Source organism: Drosophila persimilis, unplaced genomic scaffold (genome assembly GCF_003286085.1).
Source record: "Drosophila persimilis strain 14011-0111.01,24,50 unplaced genomic scaffold, DperRS2 tig00000000-arrow-pilon, whole genome shotgun sequence".
In the NCBI taxonomy this organism is placed as follows: domain Eukaryota; kingdom Metazoa; phylum Arthropoda; class Insecta; order Diptera; family Drosophilidae; genus Drosophila; species Drosophila persimilis.
In genome coordinates this window covers 21,495,813-21,521,884 of record NW_020825288.1, presented here as the reverse complement: position 1 = coordinate 21,521,884, position 26,072 = coordinate 21,495,813, and the positions used below count along the sequence as shown (strand labels likewise).

General features: G+C 41.7%; 2 protein-coding genes across 2 annotated transcripts; both read right to left on the bottom strand.

Annotated features, from left to right (window-relative positions):
- Positions 1-25: 25 nt before the first annotated feature.
- LOC6591979 (5-hydroxytryptamine receptor 2A) lies at positions 26-22,159 on the bottom strand. The gene is made up of 8 exons (XM_026995297.1): positions 21,959-22,159; positions 9,465-10,651; positions 5,976-6,200; positions 5,707-5,905; positions 4,796-5,287; positions 1,884-2,249; positions 1,507-1,803; positions 26-1,043 (listed from the first exon to the last, which is right to left on the bottom strand). The coding sequence occupies exons 2-8, from the start codon at positions 10,537-10,539 to the stop codon at positions 857-859; spliced, it is 2,841 nt and encodes a 946-aa protein (XP_026851098.1). The 5' UTR covers positions 10,540-10,651; positions 21,959-22,159; the 3' UTR covers positions 26-856.
- On the bottom strand, positions 17,137-17,947 carry LOC6591978. The gene has a single exon (XM_002016986.2). The coding sequence runs from the start codon at positions 17,918-17,920 to the stop codon at positions 17,333-17,335; it is 588 nt and encodes a 195-aa protein (XP_002017022.1). The 5' UTR covers positions 17,921-17,947; the 3' UTR covers positions 17,137-17,332.
- Positions 22,160-26,072: the final 3,913 nt, after the last annotated feature.

Genomic DNA, 26,072 nt, shown 5'->3' with positions numbered 1-26,072 from the left:
GAAATGAGGAGAACCATTTCGTACAGAGAAATAGTATATTTCCATTTAATATATAATATATATCAAGTATTGCATTTAACATTAAACTTAGACACTATATAGACATACACAGACATACACAGGACTAAGGGAACTAGGGAAACAGCAAGGCTGCCTGGACATTGGAATAGGCATCGAGTGGGAAGTGTAGGCATACTAATCGAACTATGTACTTCTTAAACTATTTAGAGGCTTAGCATTCTAATGACTAACAAACACAGCTGCTACACAGGTAATTTCAATAGGTTTCTCAATGCTTTTTCAACTCACTTAAGTTAAAAATTAATTTTAGGTATTCCTTTCCTTTAATCATTTAAAGTTATGTTTAGTCTAGGCTTAGGCTTTAGGCTTAACGCTACAAATACAGTGTGTGTGTGTTCGATTAAAGCTAGAAAATGTTGGCATGGAAATGAAAACACAGGTACAGTCACTTCATCATAAACACACTCGCTATCTTTCTCTCTCTCTCTCTCACTCTCTATTCCTGTTGGTCTTTCCTCTATCTATGTATCTCTTGCCGTCTGTCATACAACGATATGATGAGTTTTTGTTAAAGTTAAAAGTTAAAGGTTTTTTTGTTACTCTTGCTGTAGGTACAGTTGCCGCAAAAGCCATCAGTTGTTGTCGCATTGATTGTGTTTGGAGTTTTTGGTTTTTGTTACGCATGGATCACCCTGCAGTTCTTTGCTTAATAAGCAGCTAAAAGTACAGTTGCCTCAAGTTCGAGCTAAGTTTTTGTTGTTGTAGCTTCTTCGCTTCATTATAAATTCGTATTTTTTTATGGTGAGAGAATGCTGGTGGGGTCGGTGGTTCCTTCTTAGCATTCGTCGTCGTCAATTGTATAGCTGCCCTGAAATTCACTCAGCGGCGTCGCATTCGCAGTGGATGGCGTCATGAGTGGTGCGCCCTGAAAGGAGATTGCCAACGGTAGAGCAGATGGGGCGCACAGGCTCAGGGCTCCGCGTCCTTCGGTCACAGAGCGATAGCGCAAAGGTCGACCAGAACTACAAGGGATTTCAATAAAAATAATATTAGGTTTTTTCGGTTCAACAATCTCTCTTTTTTCTACAGGGTATTCGTATGAAATGAGGGTATAGAAAAACGAACCCAAAAGAACAGACTTTTATCTTAAAAAGTAAAAGAGTTGTGGCAACTCAATATTCCTGTCCTTTTAGAGGGTATCCAAAATCAAATATTTGAATGAGTATATTCTGTATTAAATTTCATTTATTCTCTCGTTTCTTTTCAAGGGAAATGCCCCTTTAATCCTGCTGGACAATGCGCTATAATCCCTCTTCTTAATGGCTGGTCATTCATCTTGCATCGCCTCTCCTCTCTCCCTCCTCTCTTTTACCAATCAAAATACAAATACACGAAAATCAATCATACGTCACGTTGCACATCAATTCCCAGCACAATGCACTCTCCATAGCAATAAATTAGTATTCCACAATGCCAAAAACTTACCGCTCGCAATTGCATTTGAGCAGACGTATGAATGCCGCCCGAAATGTCCGATTGAAGATGGTATAGATGATGGGATTGATCGTGGAGGAGACATATCCCAGCCAGAGGCAGGTGTTGACCACATGCTCGGGTACCTGGCAACCGGGACAGGCGGCAAAAATGATGTTCAGTATGAAGAACGGAGACCAGCACAGGACAAAGGTGAAGAACACTAGACCCAGGACCTTGGTGGCCTTCTGCTCCGTGGCCACTGCATTGGCAGACAAACTATTTCGTTTGCTGCGATTGTTAAGGAACCTAACAAAAAGAGAGATATACGATTCAGTTATTGTCCTGGGGGTTTCTTTTCCGCATAATTAATTTATTGTTTCACTCACCGCAAATTGAGTGTGGGCGTGGCCACACGATTTAAAGCAAACTTAAAGGGACGCAATTTGTGGCGCTGCTGTCGTTCGTCAGGCTTCGCTGTCGGTATAGACCTCACCTGCTGCTCCAGGTGGTGATTGCCACCTCCGCGCCCGCCTCCGTCTCCGCTCTGGTTGTGGTTCTGTCCATGTCCCTGTATGGTAGATATGCTCACTATGCTGGAGCCATTTCCACCGCCTCCAGGAGTTGTGCAGCTCGTTGTCGCAGCTGCTGTGCTATTGCCTCCGCCTCCAGCTCCTGCTCCATTGCCATTTGTTGGGTAACCCAATTGTGGCTGGGAGATGCTGACACGCACAGAGGCTCGTCGATTCGGATGGCTATAAGAAAGTGGAGAGTGAGAGAACAGGTTTTCGGGGCAAAGGAAACGGAAGGGCAAAGTCGCATATTTAGATTGTTTTTTTTTCTTTTAGCGAGCGTTTGATATTAGATTTGAGTCTTTTGATTGCCTGGGACCCATCCGTTCCGACACCGAACTCAACAGTTGATCAAATTGACTTTTAATGTAATGAAGCAGCAGGAGAGCAGGGAGCAAGGACGGTAGAGCTGCAGAGGCGGAGAGCACAGGAGATGGTAGCCTTAGGAGCCAAATGTAATGACTTTCACTTTTCTCGGGGTGTGCGAACCGAACCCCTGAACCGTCATGGATCTCTTCCCCATATGTATCCTCTGCCCGAGCTTAGGATCTGGCAATTTAGCTAAATGCTTTGTTTTTGGCAGATGGGGGCGAATGGAAATGGCTTTCGGGAAACTGCACAGCGGAGTGATGTATTAAAGTGAAGTTATGGGTGTGGCGCAAAAAAAAAGTAGTAAACGAAATTTGAGGGATAGAAGTCTTTAAGAAGGATTCAAGTGAATGAAATAAAGTGAAAAGAAATAACGAAAATTAAACTGCAAAGCATTTGGTGGAACGATAGCCAGTAACGAGCGTTCAATTATCCAAAAAGTAGAAGAACAAAACTGTAAATTATTTATATTTATGCATCCTAGAATGAACAACGTAACTTAATGAGACGATAATTTCTCAACCTAATGAAACGTACAACTTTCTTTGTTTTTTGTTCCTCTTTCGAAACTAAACTTGCTGCAGGACACAGCGCAGAGTGAAACTAAAAACGATACCAGCAAACTTAGCCCTCAGTCCATTCTTTTGAACATCCTCCAATGATGAATTTATAATTTGTGCCTGCATGGGGCAACTTTGTCTCATTTTGGATGACAGAAGTCGGGACATCGGAATAAGTGATCTCAACTCTCAGCGGGGGCCAACAAATGCATAGTGCAACTTTTTGGAGGCCAGCTATAATGTGGCAGGCAGCCTTTCTGGCAACTTTGCAACTGTTGCTGCCTCAGCGAATAAAACATAAAGTTTTTCAATTTCTGCCAGCAGCAGAAACAGCAGAAGCATTTAAATAAGCACCGCCCAAGTGGCGTCAAATGTCCAACTAATATTTTGCAAGCGAAAGCGAAAAGTTTTTCCTGTAACGAAAAGTTGTCCAGGGCTCAGGTTCCACCTGCTTGCTGTTGGACTCGTGGCTCATTAGGAATTCATATATTTATGCGCCAACTTGTTCGTCACATAATGCCCACAAAAAAGCGAGGCGCATAAACGTGACATTCGTCAGTGGCGGCGGGCGACTGAAGCCCCATTCACAGCCCCGGGGCGTGCTTAAGTCGAGGACTTACTTGGGTCTTGACTTTGGCTCTACGTAATTCACCTCCTCGTCCTCGTCCTCCTCCTCCGCCTCCGTGCTTTGGTTATGCTAAAATTCTGCTGACAACCGGCAAGCAAATGTCATTTGCAAATTTTTGCTGGCATTTTCGGTTGCACTTTGCTTCCATCTTTCGGTTATTTTCCTTTTGTGGAGTTCTGGCTACATTGTCGGATGTGACATTCGTTGCTGGCGTTTCTTGTGGCTTCCCTTTTTGCATTTTATGTGCTATTTATTGTTGCAGCAACAGCAAACACCAACAATGTGGCAAGAAGGGTACCCGGAGCACAGCTGAAGTGCCAGTGCGACAAACCGTTTCGTGTTTGCGTGCTTTTTTTTGCTGTTTCCCTCGCTGCACCGCATGTCGTATGAGTGATTTATGTTCAGGACAAGGCTGGTGCAAAATATGTATACGCCATGTTGTGCGACAGCTTCTGAATGTGCATTTAATTACAAGAGATGATTGTAATTGATTGTTTGCAAGCCAGCCCTCATATGGTGGAACGGAGCGGCTACTTGTGGCAGGGAACGGACTTGGATTCCTTCTCTTTAAGCCAAAAACTTATTGCCACAAAGAAGAGTTACGGAAAGAAATGAACATAATATCACTTGAGGCTAAAACCGAAGTCAACAACAAGGAGCAAAACCCGCTTGGCACTTCCTAGAATGTATTGTAAATTATGTAAATTTCCTGATGGAAAGTAGTCGGAAAAACTTGGTCCAAATGGCGCCCTAAGCCGTTTCCCCGGAAGGTGGAGTCGTGTAAAACAAATGTAATAAATATAAAAGCTTTTGTGTGCTCAGGAGATAATAATCATGTTTTTATTCTGGTTCTTTCTGGTTGGCGGAATCTCTTGTCATTGATTAGGGAATTTCGGGTTTTTGTGTTTGGGATTTGTCATTGCCGACGGTTCTGGCCGGTAAGACCGCAATGACTTTTAATTTCATGGATGACTTCGATTTGTGGTCGAGTTGGAATAGGGACAGTGCTTGACCATAACTGGAGGACCACAGAGAATCCAATTAAAGGTTAATTGTCCTTATGCAAAGGACTCACCGCAAATCAATTCTGTGGAGTCGAATTGCCTCTCTAATTCTAGTTTTTCAAGTGGTTTCCACACTCTAATTAATGCTATGTTGTGGCATAAGCTTACCTGTCCATTAGATTGGGATTGCCGCCGTGTTTGCGCCAGAAGCTATTCGAATGGGGCCTGTTGGCTCGTATTGAAGACCCGGCTGAAATGCTGCCGGAGGCGGGTGTTGACGAATGACGCAAGATGCCGCCGCCAGTAAAACGGAAACTGTTGCGACCACTTAGGCCACCTCTGGTGGCAACTCCTCCTCCAGTTCCGCTGCTGCTCCCTCCTCCCCCATTGGCCACATTGCGAAAGCTGACAGTTCCAATGCTCCGGCTGCTTGTCGTTCTCTGTTGCATCAATGGACGTTCGCTGGCCTCCAAGCTGTTGTTGCCTCTTGTTCCACCTTCTCGATCGGAACCGGCACCGGCACCAGCACCTCCTGGATTGTTAAAATTTCGATTGCTGTCACTCATGGCCAGGAATTTGTTATTGCCGCTGCTGAAGCTGCTGTGCATCTGTAACTGTTGCTGGCTATGCTGCGGCCTTATGGTGAAGCGTCCACCCAGCCTATAAAAGAAGACACGAGACACAAAAGAGTGGTGAGAGGTGGATCGATGAAGCCTGATTGAGTTAAGGCTAATTTGCAGCGCTTGGCCAGGCTTTGATTGCCCCTCTGTCCGTCAATCAGTAAATGGTGAATGAAAATTGCAACATTTAAGGGAAGCAAAAAAAAAACGATGAAGGAAATTTGGTTCCGTAAAGTAAAAGTTCTGCTGGAGAAGGATTCCCTTCTTCATGTGGAATAATTGAAGGATATCGATTGGCTGGACCAAAAGAGAGTTTGATAATTAACATGAAAGTTGGTTTTCATTTCCTCTTTTACTTTTGAATCGGGTTCTAATTGTGTTTCAATGTCAACGTGGACATGGTATTCGTATTCGTGTAGAGGTAGAAGAAATTAAACCCACTCTTCCACTTGTTCTTACCTTCGGAACAATTCACTCTCTGGATGCTCGGCAGCAAATCGAGCCTTCTTGCGGAGCAGTGGTATGGTCAGGGCATAGGTGGTGACCATCATCAGCATGGGTATATAGAAGGCCACCAGTGAACCAAACACAAAGAAGGCCCGATTGTTGATGACACAGATATTCGGCTCCGGCATGATGTTCTTTTCATTGACCAGACCTGCACACATTGGACACAAAAGATGGTCATTATCAACTAGTAAGGGGTAGACGGGGTCTGCAATACTTACCCAAAACTGTAATCGAGCTGGATACCATCATGGCCATCAGCCAGACAATGGCTATCTTAATGCCAGCCAAACGTTTCGTAGATCGATGACGGGACCCAAGCGGATTCCGTATGCCCAGATATCGCCCAAGGCTGATGAAGCACATGTGCAGGATGCTCGATGAACAGGCCAGAACATCGCAGGTCACATAAATGTTGCACCAGGTAAAACCAAGTGGCCAATAGCCTACAAAACAAGCCAAAACATACCAAAACAGAGTTCAATTAAGGCGAAAATTGCAATGGCAATCGGAGGAAACCTTTCGCCATCAAACTGCCAGCACAAATCAAAGTTAATTAAAATGGCAAAGTTCCGAAAAACTCGTTAGAGAAACCATGAATGACAAAGTGAAATGTGGAAAATGGTATGGAATTGTTTATTGCGGTTTATGTGCATCCAAAGACCAGCCCCAATTGTGGTCGTCAGTACAACTGATAGACGGTTGTGCTGGAATATGACACTTTGATGGGCCCAGACACCACAATGAAAACCGAAGGGAAAGAGTGAGATTTATGGATGAATAGTCAGAAAGAAACTCCTTAACTTTCAATCGAATTTTTTGAGTGAAAATCTCTTTTATTAAATTGAAAAAATTCTCTGTAAAGCAAAGCTTTAATTTGTATTTACAAATATCCAAAATATGATCTATCTAACCACAATTCCTCGTCAATTAAACAACATTCTTACGCCAGCGATTCGTTTCCATTTCATTTCATTTCAGAGTCCGTTACAGACCACTCGACGGACTCATTCACCTTGACATCGATGGGGCTGGAGCGACAATCCGGGCAGAAGCTCAAACACTCAATGGGGGGAAAACAGAACACAGAACAAACTCAATTGCCGCAGCCCAGTCGGGGATCTATTTACGAGTAGCTCTCTCTCTCTCTCTCTCCACTCAATGGCAAATTCAGTATTAATTAGTACAAATTGCGCTTAAATGCGTTGGGTGTTGGTGAGCGTTGGGCTGGTTTTTACACGCTATTTGGCCAGAGATACAGACACATGAGCATGAGGGTCCTTGCCACACACACCAATAGAATATCGAATAGAAGCTGCTGCAGGAGCAGGAGGGCAGACCATCATGTCGTATTTAGTTTTATATGCTTGTCACTGACACAAGCAGACGGACAAACGGACAGACAGACAAAAGTGTGAGAGCAAGAGTGTGAGGGCTTTGTCAATGTATTTATTACGCATACGACATGTTGTTCATTCGCTCAACCCCTGAAGTGGCAGAAGGGCAGACATAAAAGCCTGCAAGTAAATGCTAGAATAACTGAAAATTTAATGCGGAAAAGGTCTGCCTCAGTTGTTGATTAAGTCTGCTGGAAAATATTAAAGTATTAGCAAGGAAATCATTTTCTATCCTTTCAACATCGGAATTATATCATTCGTCTGTGCTGTACCATTTTTCGGCATCTATATATCTCTATATTTTCTTAGTTTTTAGAAGATTTTAAGAGCTACCAGGTATCATACGGTCGCAACAGAACCTGCCTCTAGTTTTATATTTATCCATAAACCACTTACTCTATAAAATAATTTTGAATTGCTTTGGACGCCCGAAAAAACAAAAGTTAATGTGACAATGGAAACTCAGGCGAAGCAGAAGGCCAGACCGAAAGTCTGGCCTGAGTTTTCACGAAAGTTCAAAATGGTTTGGCAATGGGCGGGAGGCTAAGCCAACTACGATAGCACCACCAACTAAACAATAAGCAATGTTTATACAAACTAAAATCCACACAGAAGACCGCTGGCTGGCTGGTTGGATGACTGGATGACTGGCCCCATTTTCAGCTTAATTGTTGGGCCAGGGCTCTTGGCCAGGCTAAAACCACACTTAAGGCTTTTAGTTACATTTAGTTTACTGTTGTCGTCTACTTCCCAGCGAGGCACACGGAAAAACATTCGCCAAAAAATACACGCGCACACACACAAAAATATAAACAGACCTTGCCCTCAGCCCTGGGCTTTGGGCCCTGAGCCACGCAAAGTGCCGCAATAAAAGGCCAAAATATAAAAAACTGTTGCATAAAATGTGGCGTGGCCAAAGTGCAACCAAAAAATAAACAGCAAGTCCATGGAAATAAAAGATTAAGACCGGAAGGAATATGGAAGGAAAATCTTTAAAAAGTTGTCTTCAATTCGATTGCGTTAGGGTAGCCGTTTCCATTAAGAGACATACATATTTCTATAAATAATATCTGAACTTAACATGGGTTTTTTGAAAGTACCCTAAAGTCTAATCACAGCTTTGAGAATACATTGAAATATAACAATAACTTAAAGACCAGTCAGTCCTTTTGTAATTCGAAGTTTGCTTTATTTTCTACAGGGAGTAAAACAGCCTTTAGAATATCTCTCCCTCTCTCTGCTATATGTATCTGCCCCAGCTAATGGGCAGGACCTAAAAGTAGACTTTACATAAATAAAATGTCAGCACGCAGTGACTAAACTAATGCGCTCTATGAGCAAAATGAATTTTCCTCTAATGTTGTTAATGTGCTTGGACTGGCACTCAATCCATTTAGATGCGATGGGTTTTGGTTCTGGTTCTGGTTCTGGTTATGGCTGTGGGTTTGGTGTTCTGGTTGGGGATCTGTGCGATGAATGTACGTTTAATTTATGCAAACGTTTGATCTGTTTATGGTACGTTGGGCTACCCTGGATGTGAAGCTTGTTGGGTTGGCTGCTGCTGGGGGTAAGGACTTTGTTTTGAGGTTTTATCAGTGTCATATGCAAATAACCCAGAGTTTGAATATGTTTACCGAACATTTTACATATTTAACAGGCAATGAGTAGGGATTTTTTCTTATTTTTAATCAACTGACAAGACAATGTTTTTCCCTATATTAGAACGAAAATAAAATGATTTCATTGAAAGCTTAACGGAATACATATAAATTAAAATGTGTTGGCCATGAAGGAAAATATATTAAATTGCTGAAGTGATCATCGTATTTTCCCACTCAAGTTATTACAGCTGTGCTCGGGAATAATAAAACCGCGAAAAAGGAAAAAAATAAATTCTTAATTCACACATCAGCCAACGGAAAGTCACGCGTTTGTCATTCTAGTTTGTTGCTTCTGGCAACGGCTTCTGGGCTCTCGGCTCTTGCGCTGCTGCATTTGGCTATAAGTGAGCCAAAGCGGAAGCAGCCAACGAGGCTAACAACTCATGACAATGGCTTTGATGGCGGGGGTGGAGATGGGGCGTAGAGGAAATGGCGTCGAAATAATTCATGTGCAAATGCATTAGACGCTGACTTGCATTGCCACTTGATTGCTGAAGTACACTCGAAGAAAAGAGATGATTGAGTAGGGAGGGGATACTTGAGAGGAAATTTCTAAGTAGGAGGGGTTCGGAAAAGCAAACAGAAGAGATACATATACCACAAGAATATATGATAGGATAAATCCAACAGGAGAATGGAAAGTTTTACTCACCCAAAAACGCTGGTATCGCTCCCATGGGCATCACAAACAGACTGACCAACAAATCGGCTATGGCCAGCGAAAAGAGAAAATAGTTGGTAACATTCTGAAGCTTGCGATCCAATGCGACGGCCAGGCACACGAGAATGTTGCCCAGTCCGCCGGCAAAGATGAAGAATACCACAAACAGGAAGAGCCAATCGTAGCCATGCGGACTATAGTCTAGAAAGCTCTTTGAGATTACAATGTCAGTGGAGGTGGTGGCTGCGGTTGTTGTGGTTGTGGTCAGGGCGGTGTAGTTGGAGAGAATCATATCCAGGCTGGTGCTGGTGCTGCTGCTGCCATTGATGAGGCTGAATGTGTCGTTGGCGGGGCCCATTACATCGCTTAGGTTGAGAAAGGACCAGAGAGCGTCCTCCTGTCCGTTGCCTAGCTCAATTTGAAAGTCACCGCTGGTGAAGGCATCCAATAGACTATCGTCCGAACCCTGCTCCTCCACCCGCTCCCGTTCCCGCTGCTGCATGTGGCATAGAAATGTGTCCTGCTGCTGGCCCACCTCACAGAAGAGCTCGTCTTCTTCCCCATTCCCATCCTCATCCTCACTAAGCCTGCTGCAGTTCGAACTATAGCTAACTGTATCACTCGCATTATCACTGAGGGCCTCTTTGATTACCAGTCGAAATTGCTCATACGCCTCATGGACCACTCGCAACAGTCGTGCATTTAGCCTCGACGTGCAGGCCTCCGCCTCCGCCTCTGGCTCCCATCCCATGCCATGGCATCTATAGAATGCTGTCTGCTCGGCTCGATTGAATGTCTGCTTGGTGCACTGGAATGTATGGCTGCTGTTGCTGTTGATGAGGATGTTGCTGCCGTTGCCGCTACTGTTGCTGGTGGGTGTGATATCTGGGGGATAGCTAGTAGCCTGATACGCTTTGCAGTTAATAAACGGCTGCCAGACCTCAGGCCAAGCCGCCTCTTCCAGGCGACAATTGAAAGTGCTCGGTATGAATGTTGCTCCTGTTGTTGCCGCTGCCGCTGCTGATGGTGTCGTTGGTCCATGACCAGAGTCGCTTTGCATCTCCATTTCATTCTAAAGCTGTGCGGCTCACTTAACCACAACAACAACCCTCTGGATTTGCTGTTGTTCGCCTTCCCACTGCCAAGCTGTTGCTTTCTTTTGAGTGCTAAATTATTGCCTGAAAAAAGAGTTTAAAACAATCATTAAATTACATTTATATATATAGAGATGTAAGTTTGGTGCCATTAAAAGCACTTTAACTTTTTAAGAAAAAGGGCTTATAAAGGGTTGTAAAAGAAGACTTTTTCTCTTGCAAAAGTGAGGAAAATTTGAGCCCAAGGCTTAACAGCAAAGCGTAACAAAGAATGAGCAAATATTTACATTTGCAGTTCAGCTAAGAAAATGTATGAGAATAACAGAGAAGAACATGTTATAATGTAATATATAAAGACACATATTTGTATGAGCAGTTAAGTAAAGAAACTGACTCAGAAAGTCTCTGTACTCGAAAACTGTACTCAAAACTAACGAAGAAATAATTTAAAACCATACTTAAAACCTGCAAACATTTATGGGGATTAAATGTGTTTTAATCCATTGATAATATCCTTTATTTTATTTGTATAAAAATATGTTTATTTGCAGCCTCCACAAATTTTTTACTGATATTTTCCAAAGGGAATTAGTGGCCAACTTTTCACAGAGTTGCTTAATTAGTCACACAAGCAAAAAAGCAGATGGAAAAAGCTGAAAAAACGAGATTAAAATTCTCCCACAGAGAGCAGCAGCCATATTTTCAAATATGTTTTTGTTTGGCCTGTCAATAGCCGACAGCTGAAGAGTTGAGCTCAATGGGATGCATCAGATGATGGTGATGCTCCGCCTCCGTCCCCCGCTCCCCGCTCCTGCTCCCGCTACTTCTGATTCTGATGATGATGTTGATGTTGATGACTATGACTATGACGATGGCAGTGTCAACATGGTGATGCTGCTGACTCGAATTTGAATTCGCTTGAAATGCCACGGCCAACAAAAGGTCCTACGCTCGCCATCACGCTACGCTGTATGTCTTTGAGACACCCTCTTCTGCAGTGTCAGGCGTCAGTCTTCAGTAGTAGAGCTTTTGTGTGGGCTTCACTCCCACGCCTAAAATGGCTTTTCTTTTCCTGGGTATTTAGTTCGCTTTTCACTGGAAAAAATACGCGTATGCTGCTGTCCCTGTCGATAATGACACTCCCACTCACACCCGTGGAAAGCTAATTAAAAATGCACTCGAGCTCAAAGATTGAGCTGCAATTTGCGTTTACATTTTGAATGGCCAACAAATTTACAAATTTAAATTATGCCCCAAAACTTTGTACAGCAAATTGGCTGCAAATTTTGTCATGCGACAGGCATACAAGGTCCCTGTCCCGCAGAATATTGTTCAATCAAAATCTCTATATTTTTTTTGTTCAGAGGCGTCGCCTGGGGAACAAGAGATCGCGACCCAAAAAAGGGCAGAAACTGCAGGCAAGTGATTTGGGCAATCAACCGCAACAGTGGGAGGATTTTATGGTAGTTGCATTGCACCGGCGGACCATCACCCACAAAACCACACTCATACACACACACACGAATCCGCAATTCTGCCGCCGCCATTTGCAATTTTGGCGTGTGAGAAATTTTTTTCTTTGCTGAACAAAAATGGAAATAAACGCGACTGCATTTGTTTTGGCCCTCAAGCATACGATTTCATTGTCAGAGAATGCAGGTAATGCATTTTTAGATGGGATATAAAATATTTATATAATTATTTATGGCTTTATTTCAACGCTGTTTGGTACAAGCCGTGCAGAAAATTATTTCATTGTGATGGAAGTTTTTTTTATTCATACGGAATTCGCACTTTTGTAGTTCTAAAATTCTGGGTTAGGAGTTCAAATTTTCCCTGAAGACTACTTCATTCTCCTCTTGAAAAGCTCCTTCTTCCGCTAGAGCAACCCTAAAGGATCTTTCAACCTTAAAACCACTATGAAATCGCTTATTTTTTCGGTTCATCCATGAGGACGTATCTCTAGTGGATGTCTGTTATGCCCGACGCTCATTTCAACCTTTGACTAAACTCCTCGGGCACTCTCCACACCCCCAGGGCACTCGTTCTTCGGTCTGCTGAGGATGGCACTAGAAGCGCGTTCCATCGCTGGCTTTTTTTTCGCAGAGCGCAGTAATTTTGCAATTTTGGTTTTGGTTTGCTTTATGATTTCCAGCCCCTGGCAGCGGGGGAGGTTAGTTTTCGATTGGATTTGTCGCCTGGGTAACGTCAAACCGATGCAGGCCCCCGAAGTGGGCCAACCATTCACAAAGAGAGAAAGAGAGAGAGAGACTATAGCAAAGGGAGGGGATATAAGTAGGGTGGGACCAAGAATCCCTTATGCATGTGAAATACGCTTTGGCAGTGCACTTTGCCGACTTAATTTGACTGGTGACTCACACAGCGAGATCTCTCTCTCTCTCCATCTCCCGCTGTTCCATATCTATATCCACCTTTACATTCTCATGCCGGGAGAGGCTTTAATGATGTCGCTGCAATTTAAAGTCGAGCTTCAGCTCCCCTATAATGACAGTCAACACTTTTTCCGCTCATGTGAGTGTGTTTTTGTATGGAAGAGGGATACATTTTTGTGCAGGCAGCATGGGACCAGGCCGAGTGCCATAATTAAGTCTCTGTTTGCAGAAAAATAATGATGTCGTTCTGCGGGCCGTCACGAAAGCAAACCTTTGTACAATGTCTGGCCGTAAAAGGGGGACAAAGTCTGTAAGAAATTGAGAACTGAAAGGAATACCTACGAAAATAAGATAAAGCTGGCTATTTGGGGAGTAGAAATGCTGGAAAATATTCATATATGTAGGTTGAAACACTGCTTATACGTAATATAATAATCTCAACATTTCATTCATATACCCTTTAAGCAGCATACACTCATTATTTGATATATGACAAAACTAGAATTAAAACCACATAAAGAAGGCGGGCAAAACTTGTTTCACTGCCAATTTGATCGGACCATGACGGCCACGAGCAAACATTGAATGCAAAACTACAATAAAAGCAGGAAAAATAATATTTGTTTGATTGTAATTCAATATTTGTCTTATGGTTTATGTGTCTCGAGCGCACCGCTCGACCGACTGATGAGCAAAGTATACGTATCGATTAAAAGTGGAACTTGTACTAGTCCTCGTACTTGCGCTGCCCGCCCCCAGTGATCTGTGACTAACAACCTGGTCTCCATTTCTTATTTATATTCTATTTCTACGAGTGGTTGACCAACTGTATTAACATTGTTTCCTCGCTGATGTCTATTGTTCGAGTTACGGTTGCTGTCGTGTCGGCACTCGTGGGTGTGGTTTAACTTGCGGTTAATTATGCAATTAATTATTAACGGGCCGTTGCATTTTGCATTTGCTTTCCTCTCGTCTCCTTCACACTTTTTCTCTGGTTTGAAATTTCACTTTGTTTTAGAGAAATACTTCATTCGATGGTTATGTTTACTGAATTATAATACCCTTTCTGTTGGAAGGGGCATGACCAAGGGGGTGTATCGTATGGGATTACAAATGAATTAATTGCAACACATTTCTGCCGGCCCTCTCTGTAACAGAACACTTTTTGGCCCCTACCGACGCGTACAAAAGATGATCCAAAAAAGACAGCAACTTAATTGGAAGTGGGTTCTGGTCTGAGTGATTTGTCAAAAGTGTCGTTGCTTCAGTCCTTCAATCCCACTCCTAAGCCACCACACCACCACTCCACCCATCCCTCATCATCAATTACAGCATGTCCGACAATCAAGTGGCCGACAAGAATTTTCGGCGAGAAAACTTCATTAAGCGGTTTATTCGTTGCCCTACGGCTACAGTGCGCACTCCCCAGACGCCACACAAATGAACAGTGAACGATATTCTCGTAGATGAGTACGAAGGGCGCAGGAAAATGGTTAAGGAAGAAGGCCTCGTACTGCTGACTGTCTCGCCTGGTATGCAGTTAATGAAGAGAAATGGCCAAAAGTGTTTTATAAATGTTTACCCTTCAAATTGCTTTGGCTTTGCTATGCGGGTATACAGATTATGGGTTGGGGTTTGGCAATACAATAATAATTGATCACTAATTGAATGGATTTCTGGTAAGACTGGTCTCCCTGCGATTGTCCATCCAACTTTCTGTATTGATTGTAGGCTGCGACATGCATGTCCCACTTTTGTGTAGAGCATCTGCCATTCCTCTATACAACTTTCAATGAATTTTTAATGTTGTTCTTTGCTATTGCTTCCTGTTGTTGCTGCTGCTGCTGCTGTTTGGTGCTCTGGCTTTTGCGGTTGTGTTTTGCGGAAGTGTGCATCAATAAATTTTCGTTTTTTACGTGTTGGTATTTTCGGCATTTTGGGTATTTTTTCGGTACATCGCGCCACACGCATTTTCCTAATAACTTGTAGGCTTTAATGGCTATGCCAGTACTAAGATATGGAGCAAATCCCCACCTCCCCCGAAAGTATATACATAGAGGGAGATATATGCCTGGCTATTAATCTGGCTGCCTGGCGACTGCTCGTCCGACCCCCGAAATGTAAATGAACCGAAAGAGTGCACTAAAGTTGAACGAAAAGATATTCTTGGCTCTTGAAATATGCCTGGCACGTTGCAAACCCACACCGAAACCCAAAACAAATGAACCCAAAAAAGCGGCGACAAATAACCGGAGCAGATATGAAAGATATGGAATGTGCAACGTGCATTGAACTGTGTGGTCCTGCTCCCCTTGCCACAGGAATGGAGAGAGAGAGAGAGAGAGAGAGAGAGAGAGAGAGAAAGAGCTTTATTTTGGCAGTGCAGGGATTATCAGAATGAATTGCAAACAAAACGGGATTTTACACTGAATATTTTAATAAATGAAATCATATTTTTGGCATTGTACCCTGCAGTGAAGAGATAGGGTATATGGGTGGCACGTAGCTTTGTGGCAGAGGTGGAAGGAAGTGTTTGGAATACATTTACTCTGTGAATTTGAATAAATTGAATTATTTCCATCGACGGTGTAATGTGACAAGAGGTAAACTCATAGTCGTATTACTCGCCTTTAGCATCACTTTAATCTGCATTCAACAGCCAATAACTATCTTAGTCACAGATCAAGTAAATTAAAATAAACATATTTGATTGGTGAATATTTCAATTGGTTTCACTTTTTCCCAATCAATTACCACACACACAAACAACTGCTGTCAATCAGCCAGAAATACTCGCATAGAAAATCTCCATGCGAATGCTGGGCGACACTGACAGCTCTCAACTATTTGCCTGGTTTATCCAATAGCTCAATCAAAAACGCATCAGATATCGCTTGGCAAACGTTTCTGTCATTGAGTGCTAATAGCCGGCTGCCACTTGACCTCGCAGCCACTTAGCTCTAGAGGGAACGATGAGGTCTGTGTGTCATCTGGAGATTCAAATGAAAGGTTCTAGTATTCACTATTCTTGGCTTGAATTGAATTTGCGTAAATAATTGCAAAACTGTTCTCTTTGCGTTAGGAGCAGTGCTAATTTAATGTTCAAAATCCAATTTCCCCAAAAACTGGAAACAACATCATTAAGAACTTCTGGCATTCCGGCTATGCTATGTGAGAACATTTGTTCTGCAGATTTATGGCGGAATGTCTAAGGCCCTGTTTTACAGCACTGCCCGAAAATGATTATTTATACTCGTATGTGTGTGGAAAATCAGTAAAAATAAAACAGGAACGACTTTGGCCTCCCACAAGAAGTTGGAAGATGATTTAGGGCCTTGCCAATGCATATGGAATGTATTTTTGTGTGAAAGAAAGTTTTGAACCTAACCGGAAGAAGAATACTCTTGAAGTATTATGGGAAAGGGTTTTCTAACCTAGCAGGAAATCTGTTACTGATAGTTAACAATGCTTATCCCTTCTCTCCAAGCCCAAGCCCAGGTCCCACCCTAAACAAAAGGCAACCTTAAGTTTCAGCTTAAGCCCATTCATAAGGTGGCTTCCCTGCACTGTGAGTATGAATCCCTATATCCTATGGCCGTAGAGACATAGCCAGCCCCGTCCTGCTTGTGCCCTTAGCCGTGTCATTTGGTAGGTGGCAAGTGCAACTTGCACTAATGCACATTGAGCCAGACATTGTGGCGCAAAGTAGTTCAAGGCTCGCCGCAGAGCCAAGTCTTGTCCTTTGCCAAAACCTGGTACTGCACTTTACTCTTCCTCCACCCACCGGGTCGGGCCACTCACTTAGCAGAGCATTTTCACCTGAGATGCGTTTAAAATGCCAGGTATGAAAAGCTGCAAGTAGCTTCTGTACTGAAACATTGCGCATACGTCATGTTGTGCACAGAAATAGTTGTACATAAGCAAACAGGCAGTCAGGGAGGTAGGAAGAGTGGGAGAGGGGAAGAAACCAACGCGTGTTGGTTTTTTATTTATGCATATTTCACTTTCTGGCTTTCATTTTAGCCATGCTGTTGTCATTCATTTGTTTGACAACGTTTTGTGTTTGCTGGCAATCAGCCAAGGCTAATAAAAGAACGGCCTACACGTCGCGCATAAGCTAAATAAAATCATTCTCAACCGACTGCAACTAATTTGCGTTGAATTAAGCCAATTGCCTGCGTTTAACACGTTTTATTTTAAATTAAATAGAACTGATGCGAGTATAATTAAAGCCAGAAAATAGTTTGTGGTGTTTGCTCGGTCAAATGGCTTACAATTTATATGATTGAATGTGATTGAATCTGATTGGACAGTGTTTTGGCTTCAATTGTCAAATTATGTCAGGGACTGGCATCGTTCTTGGTTTGACCATTTAGTCCATCAAAGGCGCAGGCATATTCTCCTGCTTAGCTTCGATGTGCACGAGATCTTTGGGCACTCGAGTCGACTTCGGCCTCGAGTCTTTTGGTTCTAGCTTTGAGATTGCTTTGAAATGGTTGGTGAATATGAACGAATGATAGCGCTTGGCCAGTGTTTCACACTTTAGGGTCTCGTAGGGATTCTCCCTATAGCAAGTGGTCAGTTCCTTCTCCATCTGTTTAATTTCGCCTTCGAGGTCCTCGGTCCATTTCATCGGTGTGCCAAAGAGCTCCTCCACACGTTTCACAGATTCATGGAATTGGCTCTCCTCCATCTCCACTGCGCGCTTCTTCCAGGGCCAGTCCACGGGTTCCACCTCCGGGACCTCCTTCGACTGGTGCTCCAGAGTGGATGGAGCGTCACCCGAACCGGAAACAGACAGGATCTTCTTCTTGCACTGCTCGCAACTCCCAGATTCTCCTGAAGTCTTAGCCATTTCCTCCCTGGCCTGCTCAAGTCGCTCAACCACCTCGCGAGAAATTTGGAATGGATTGGGATTGACAATTTCGGCGCTCCGAGGCTGGCTACTTGTAGCACCCATTTTGTAATGTTTTTTTGCGAAACTTTTGTCCTACAATTTCTATTATTTATTATTTGTTCTGAGAGAAAGAGTAAACTTATTTAAATTGATTGTAAACCCTTGGGTGGAGAGACTTACTAAAATGTGGACTTGTTTTGAAAAGCAAATTCAGACTTGAGTAAGGGGTGTATGCCTCCTATGAGAGCTGTTCCTTCATTAGAGATTGGAAGATACTGTACAGCAGTGCCGATGCATATTGAATGAATTTTTGTGTCAAAGAAAGTTTATGCATGCCACAAAAGTTTGAATACTCTTAAGGATTATGCAACTAGTTAAAAGTTTTCCGGGAAAGTTTTCTCTCAAAAATTGTTTTGGAATACGACTTTAAAATGCTATGCTAGAATTCAGGAAACATTGAATGATGGTTCTTAACTGAGTATTTCTGCCTCTCATGAGGTTATTCATCTTTTATCTGTTCTGACTTTGAGCATCTTTAAAGAGCATTCTATTTTTATTGCAATTCAAACCGTTTCCATTTCAAATTAAGCATCTATTGTCTCCTGTTACACATGTTCTGCGACGCGTTTGAATAATGAAAACTTTTGCAGCCATATACGGTTGCAACGTGCCCCTGTCTCAGTCTGAGTCTCTGTTGCTGATGCTGTCTCTGCCTCATGCCCCATGCTCTACCCCAGACAGACTCCCTCGTTGGCGGTGTCTTAATTGTGCTGTCAATCATTTTGCATATTTGCACAAATCCAACAGAGAAATAAAAGGAAACACAAATGAGCGCGAAAAAAGTAAAATAAAATGAAAATGTTTGATGGCCAGCGGAAACACACAACAAATTGTGATGGGAAATGAATTTAAATACAAGTATATGGAAAATAAGGAGGCTGAACGAAATGACAAATCATGGGAAACCTGCTGACGGGCAACAGCAAGAGGTCGCACTTATTGAATAATTTATTAATAATATTTATTGATTGTTGATGCTCGATTGCTCGATAGCTCGTGATTGCAATTTACACAGCAGCCAATTAAATGATAAGCCATCAATTAGCCAAAAGGCAGCATAGCATATGTACATAGACACTCGCATATCTTTCAACTACCCGTTTGGCATAAGAATGTTTGAACAATTGCTCAAAGTCAGCAGCGGCAAGACGATTAATCGCTGGCGTCAGTTCATCGATCGATCGGATGGATAGATATGTGAGGCATAGGCCCGGAGCTGGACCCGGACCCCACATACACCTTATTGTTTTGGCATTTCAGTAATGCCCAACTAAACACATTTTTGCCGTTAAACAAATTACCAAGAGGATGGACTCACTGGAATGCAAATTTCTTTAAAAAAAACAAGGGAATCTATTGATACAAATTTCTATGTTAAAAACTACCTGGTAATATATTTCATAAATATAAGTAACGTATACAAATGGTATCTCTTAAATATTAAATATATGGGACTATTACTATTACAAGGAAACAAAGCTTTTTTCTGGACTAAGATTTTGAGGATAATATGCTTTGGTCTGATTTATCAAATCAGTATGTTGAAGAGGATAATGTCAACTGATTATATGGTAAACATCTTTCAATTACAGGGTACGCCGCACTTCCAATCTCTAAGGCTTAGCTTCCCCATTTGTTTGTTCTGAATTTATGCATCCGATTTTTGATTGGATTTAACTTTTGAGTTGATAGAAAAGTTGTTTGGGGCATTAAATTTTTTGCACCGCTGCGGAACAGTCATAAAATATACCACTTTACTTTAAGGCGATTATATAGTCAAATCATAAGGCTATAGATATGGAATGTGTGGGGGAGAGGGGGATTTCCATGAATGAATTTAAATTGAATGCAATATCCGCGCTCTGGGCTCAAAATTGTGCTTATTTTTTCGTTCAATTGTTTCAGATTGCGTACATATACACACATAAATCTATAACGAGTACGAGTATCTTTGGATAAATAGAAAGGAATGAGGCCCCCGAGAGAGATAAATGCTGATACTTGTGCTTGAATTTATTTGTTTTTGCCTGCCGCACGCCGCAGTCTACCATGAAGACGATGATGGGATGGTCAAAATATTTAAGAAATTTGATTGCCATATAAAATATGGTTTGTGTTGATTGAATCTTGATATATGTACGCGTACAAGTAGGTCCATGCGGACATGCCTGATCGATAACCATATGAGCAATGTAAATTTGCAGTTGAAAGATATGAATACATATGTACATATATCTATCAATATATTGTTGAATGTGTTTTTGTAAATCAGTTTTGGATTTGTGTATCGGCGATAAACAAAATAAGATACACTGAAGTGAATAAAAGATGCAACAACACATGGAATGAATGAATGAAAAAGAGGGAATTTCATGCGTTGAATTCCGAATAAATTGGCATGAATCTTGAACTTGAAAAACGAAAATACTTAGTTCCAGAACAGATGCAAATCTTTCCCTGATTAAAGTTTTCTCTTCCACAGCTCTACAAATTATGGCAAGCCATAAGCGATGTCCTTGAGACTTAGACCCGTCCCCCAACTCATCTTTCGTACCTATTTCATTGCCAAAATCTGTAGCTTTACTTTTACCCAAACCACTTTAGTAATGTCCCACACTTGAGCCAAAAGTGTCATAACTTTGATGCCTGTTGCTGACAGACCCTCAAAGGCTGGCATAAAACAGGCTCAAAGCTGGCTCAAACACCTCGGAAAAGCCAGAAAAGCGACAGAACAAAATAGAATTACTGTCAGGTAATCAGCGGCAGTTTATGTTCATTTGGTCCACTAAACTTTTACGGCCGTTCCACTTATCTGCCCGAATTTGTCTACGGGTCCCACACAAAATGGCAATCGCTTCATCTTAATGACAGCTGTGGTCCTGATAGGAGGATCTGTCCGTCCCTAGACCTAGGCATAATTTCAGCCATGTCCGTTATGTCTCATTAAAACTTTACGCACATCAGCAGGATCTGCTGGAGCAACAGTAGCAAAAAATCCTAATAGTTTAATTTCCTGACAAGCGACCAAAAAATAAAAGCAAATGAACATGAAAAGGTGGAAAGGTGCAATAGGAAAGGCCTAGGTCTCGGGAGGAAAGACAAAAGGTAACCGAAAACAAAGAGAAATGGCAAACATTTGGTTTTCGGTTTCTTGGCAATAAATCTTGTTTTTGCCTTTTGCTGACATGTGAGTAATCATGTGTGAGTCGGTCCACAAAAGGTTTGGGGGGGTTAGATGTTAGACCTGTGATACGGGATACGGAAAAGGACGAACGGATACCGGTTGAGGTACGGACCTAACTTTAAGTTAATTTTCTTCGTCTCGCTTTGATCCCTCTTTTAAAAAATCGCATTCCCAGGTTTTCCCATTTGTCATTTCGCTGTGTGACTTACTGGAAATTGTTCCTGTTAATGCTATTTGCTTTTCATTACTAATTCGTATTCGTGGGTGACTCACGGTGAGACGGGCACAACCAGCGTGAAAATTTACATTTAATTACGTAATGAGAGGTTTGGGAGGGGGGCACCATTTTTTACACGAATTTCGCTTTGCTTTGATTTCCGGCGGTTCTTCCTTCCACACACAGTGTTTTCGTTTTCTATTTGGTAATGCGCACGGAGGAACACCCATATCTTACACCTGCAAAAGCCCTTGAAGCTATTTTTTTAAATTAATTTGCATTTGAAACAATTGCGTGCCCTGTTTGCTTACTATTTAACTTATTTTTTCGCTTTTTAGCTTAATTAAACTAGCACGAAACGTGTCGGGCATTTAGCTTTAACAATGGACATTTACGGGAAACGAAACAGAACTACGACAACGGGTTTCTGAGGAAATTAAACTTCCTTTGGGGATGTTATGGATAGTTCGAGGCAGCCAGCAAACTGCATTCAATTTGGTGACAATAGATAAATTGGATGTTCGAAAGAAAGAAGTAAGGAAATTCTGATCAAAGGGGTTCCAATTGTGTACCTCTAGCATCACTTCTTAGGTTTATAAGTGTATACAAAAATATCAGAAGACGACCTAGATTTACCTACCTTTTTATAGATTCCAAGGATCGAAAATTGCGGCTTACTTTGACAAAATTAAATTTGCTTTATTAAATCTTGATGGCAATAGGTCTTCTGTTTGTTAAACCACATTTACAATTTACTTTAGGCTTTCTAAAAAAGCACACACTCGAACTACACACGTGTTTGAGAAATGTTTTCTCATTATTTGTATATTTGCATTTGGTTTTTGTTTTTTGGTTTTGTTTTAGCAGTAATATTTTGCTGATTTTTCATTTATTTATGGAAAGAACTGCAGTTGACAGGTGCCGCTGAATAGCAAACAAACATTTTGCACATATTCATTTCCCCATCTCATTATTAAATTTTGCTCACAAAAAAACACATTCATTTTAATTTCTTATCAACCATGAAAGGTGTGGATAATTGGCTAACCTATTTTACACAAAACGATGAGCTTATTTTAAAATAATTTTTTGATATACTTGTTTTAATATTATTTTTATTGAACTTAAATATTTGTTCGAAATTTACACTGAACTTTGATCTTTGCTCGAATTATTTTTTAGTTTTGAGTGGAAGGAGCACGCTTTTGCTGGCGAACGCAACGCGGCAAAATTTCAAAACAAACTGATTGTGCGAATTTTCCAAACTGGTCCATTGGGTCTGAAAAGCAAGTGGAAAACAGTCGCAGTCGCAGTCGAAGCTGCTGTCGGCGTTGGCGTCAGCTTCACGCTCTCTCGATGTGTCTCTCTCTCTATGGTGTGCTCTCTGCTGGGAAAATAGTGGGAAATTCTCCTGACTTTGTTTGGGAAATTTTCCAAATAGACTGACGCCGCTTTTCCTGTCAGCCTCTAGGGTGTCCGAGGGAGATGGTGCGGTTCTGTTGCCGGGTTAGATGATGGCCACGTGCTTTGGCTCCATGGCTGTCAACATTCAGTACGTGCAGCTGCCATTCCTCTCTGCCTATCTTTGCCCCCTAAAACCGTGCGTATTTTATGAATGAATTATATACAGAATAGCAGAAAAAAATCATTAGAGTGTTAGATGGGAGAACCTATGGTAGAGGTCTCAAATGTATGCTCTCTACTTCAGGTAGGACTCAATTTAATCGGTTTAAGATATTTATTTAATGAGCTTTAGCTAGAAATATTACAAGGTTTCCCTTGGATTTAGTTCAAACCAACAGCAACACCACTTCCGTTTCCCTTTCGTATTCGGCGTCTTATTTTTCTCGTTTTTTATACATATATTTTAAATGTAATTTATCGAAACGTGCATTGGTTTCTCTATATATGGCAAATGGTAGAAATTTCGGTGTGTCAACGAAAAATAAACACACACTCCCACATAAGAGTATGCACATAAATGTACACATATATTGTGTATGTTATGGACGTGTTTCGAATGTTTCATGTTGTTCGGGGGCCACACACCATTTTGACATTACTCCTGGGTACCAAAAGATGTAAACATATTTGTATGGTTGCTTTACAACGTCGGTATTTAATAGCTGGCACTGATTTCCTCTGCTGACAGAGCGGAACACCCTTGGAAAATGTGTCCATGTGGCCAGGTGGAAAGGAAAATTTGGCCATAACATTGATATAGAGATGGAGAGAGAGCGTTTATTCTATTGATTGTAGAGCCCCAAGATCCCATCGAAGGCCAGAACTTATCCGCTACATCATGCACGTCAGTTTTACGTGCCTGCCATTTATTTATTGGTTTATACAGAACCCTCTGCCTCTCTCTCTCTCTTCTAAGCAAAATCCGCTCTCTATATGGAGGTTAACTGTTGCTTGCCCTTGGTTGCACATTCGCGTTGCATTGCCAGTGCGACACGTGTCCCGCTGGGTGCCATAAAAAACTGGCTAGTGAAAAAAAGCTGAAAAGTTGTTCCAACGTGCCACCGCGGCGTATGCGTATGCGTAATGTGAGATGCATTGGCATTGCCTTTCCCCCTCTCGGTTTTTGTGTGTTTGCCACAGACTCTATCTCCGCTTGCCACACACTCTGTATCTTTCTCTGTCATTCGAAGACAAATTTCAATGGCAGCCGCAGAACCAACAACAGCGACAACCATTTGATGCGGTCGAGAGAAAGTCTTATTTAATGGTTTCTATCTTGTCTGAATTGCCTGCACACAAACATTGACACCTCGACCACTGTTTGCACAACCAGCTAACAGAGGGGTGCAAACATAGGGGTTTCGGCTAGTTTAGTTATTCATTTCACTGTACCACCATATGATGCTAGCCTCGTAATCAATTCGAAAGCCCGAAAATTCAGATTAAATTCGAAATTGCCAGTTTTCCCAACTCTTTTTGAAATAATTTAGGGCACGGCGGTGGTGGAGGGGGGAGGTAGATGGTTATGTCTGTGTTTTGGGATTCCCGCAACTTCTGTTTTCGATGTCTTTGGTTTTATTTTATTTACCAACAAATGTACCAAGCAGCTGCTGGGCTAATGGCCGAGAGGAGACCAATTTAAATGCCAAGAAGGATGGCCTAGTGACGTCAGATGTCTGAAAAATGGATTTAGAGGGGGAAGGTAGCTATAACTTAATGTCTACAAGAAAATTTCGAAATTTCCAGCTAAATATTTGTTTCTGGATAATTATCTCTATATTCCATATGTACATATTTCGAGCTATAGAGATCCCTCAGAGAAGGGAACTTTTGCTTGGATGGCATGAGACTTCTTTCCATGAACTAAAAGCATAGGAAGTCCTAAACAGCTCAACCTGGTAAAAAAAACTTTAAAATAACTTTCCTAGAAATTCACATTTCAAATGCTCTCCATAAACTTATATTTATAGTTATTTTCTCTACAGACTTTTTATGAACCAATTTAGATTCAACACTCAATACACACATTTTTATAGGCAGCACGAGTACTCTCACTTTATTTATATGTAACTCTCAGTGACAATTGGGATGTTTTTATGCCCACCATTGAATAATTTTGCTTTCATATACTTTCCGCTCATGTCCGTGTGTTCCCCAATCTTCCCCAATCTAGAAGTCCATCAAAGCGTCAGATACCCGAAAAGTTATGCCAAATATTTATTTAATAAACAAACTGGCATTGGAAAAACAGCAGCAGGAACAGCAGCAGTAACATCAGCAGCACGAAATAACTTGGACAACTTTCTATGGGCAAATTTAATAAAAAAGTTAAATAGAATACCATGAGACGAGTGCCGGTAAAAGTTGTACTAGGGATAAATATTACGTTTTTGGAGGCAACAGTGGAAACGAGTATCCAACAGATGGAATGGGAAATCAGAGGAAAAACGTTAACGTGCGTTGGCATTAATTTGATAATTCAAAACACCGCACGATACTCATACGGCCCATTAAACAATCTGTGAGCCAATGCCAAGCCTCAATTCTGTGCCCCTCTCTCTCTCTCTCTCTGAAAATCCCTTTTGAACTGGTGCTCGTTGGTTAAATGGCCTAAAAGTAGACAACAAAAGCAACAAAGCCAGGCTGCGTTTAAGTAGCTCCCTCTAAGCATCCTAATCAAGGACATTAAAAGCAATTGCTTGTCTGCTCGTCTCCTCTGAGTAGATTTCTTGTTTCCTCTGCCACTTTATCTGTGTTCGTTTCCGTCCGTGCTTCCACCTGCAGGCTATTCCCCGTCATAATCGTCAAAGTTTAGTGTGAAAATAAATATTTGCATATTTGTTGTGATTTTACTTTATGCTCGAACTTATCGGTAATCGCCCAGGCAATCAGCTAATTTGTATTAGACCGGAATTAGACGAGACAAGCAGCGTTTACATTTGTGTTTGAATAGTCACGTCGATAGGAGGAGTATGGATAGGTGTTGGAAGTACTCGTATTGGGGAAATGCACTTCAGATATATCAAATGTTGATACCAATCTGTCCTGATTAGCAGAGGGAGTTTTACGTTCGAGAGTCGAACTGCTCTACGCACGTTTTTTTTTTTTTTACCGATTTTAAAGAGAATTGTATAGAAAGACGATACAATTGAATAAAATTATAATAATTTATAATGGCTTCTCCAATGTAATAAATAATGAAGTAGAATTAGTTTTTACTTTCAGGATTTCCATTATTAAATAGAAAGCTCCTGATAACTTCTCAATTAGCCTTTCAGCCGCTCAATCCA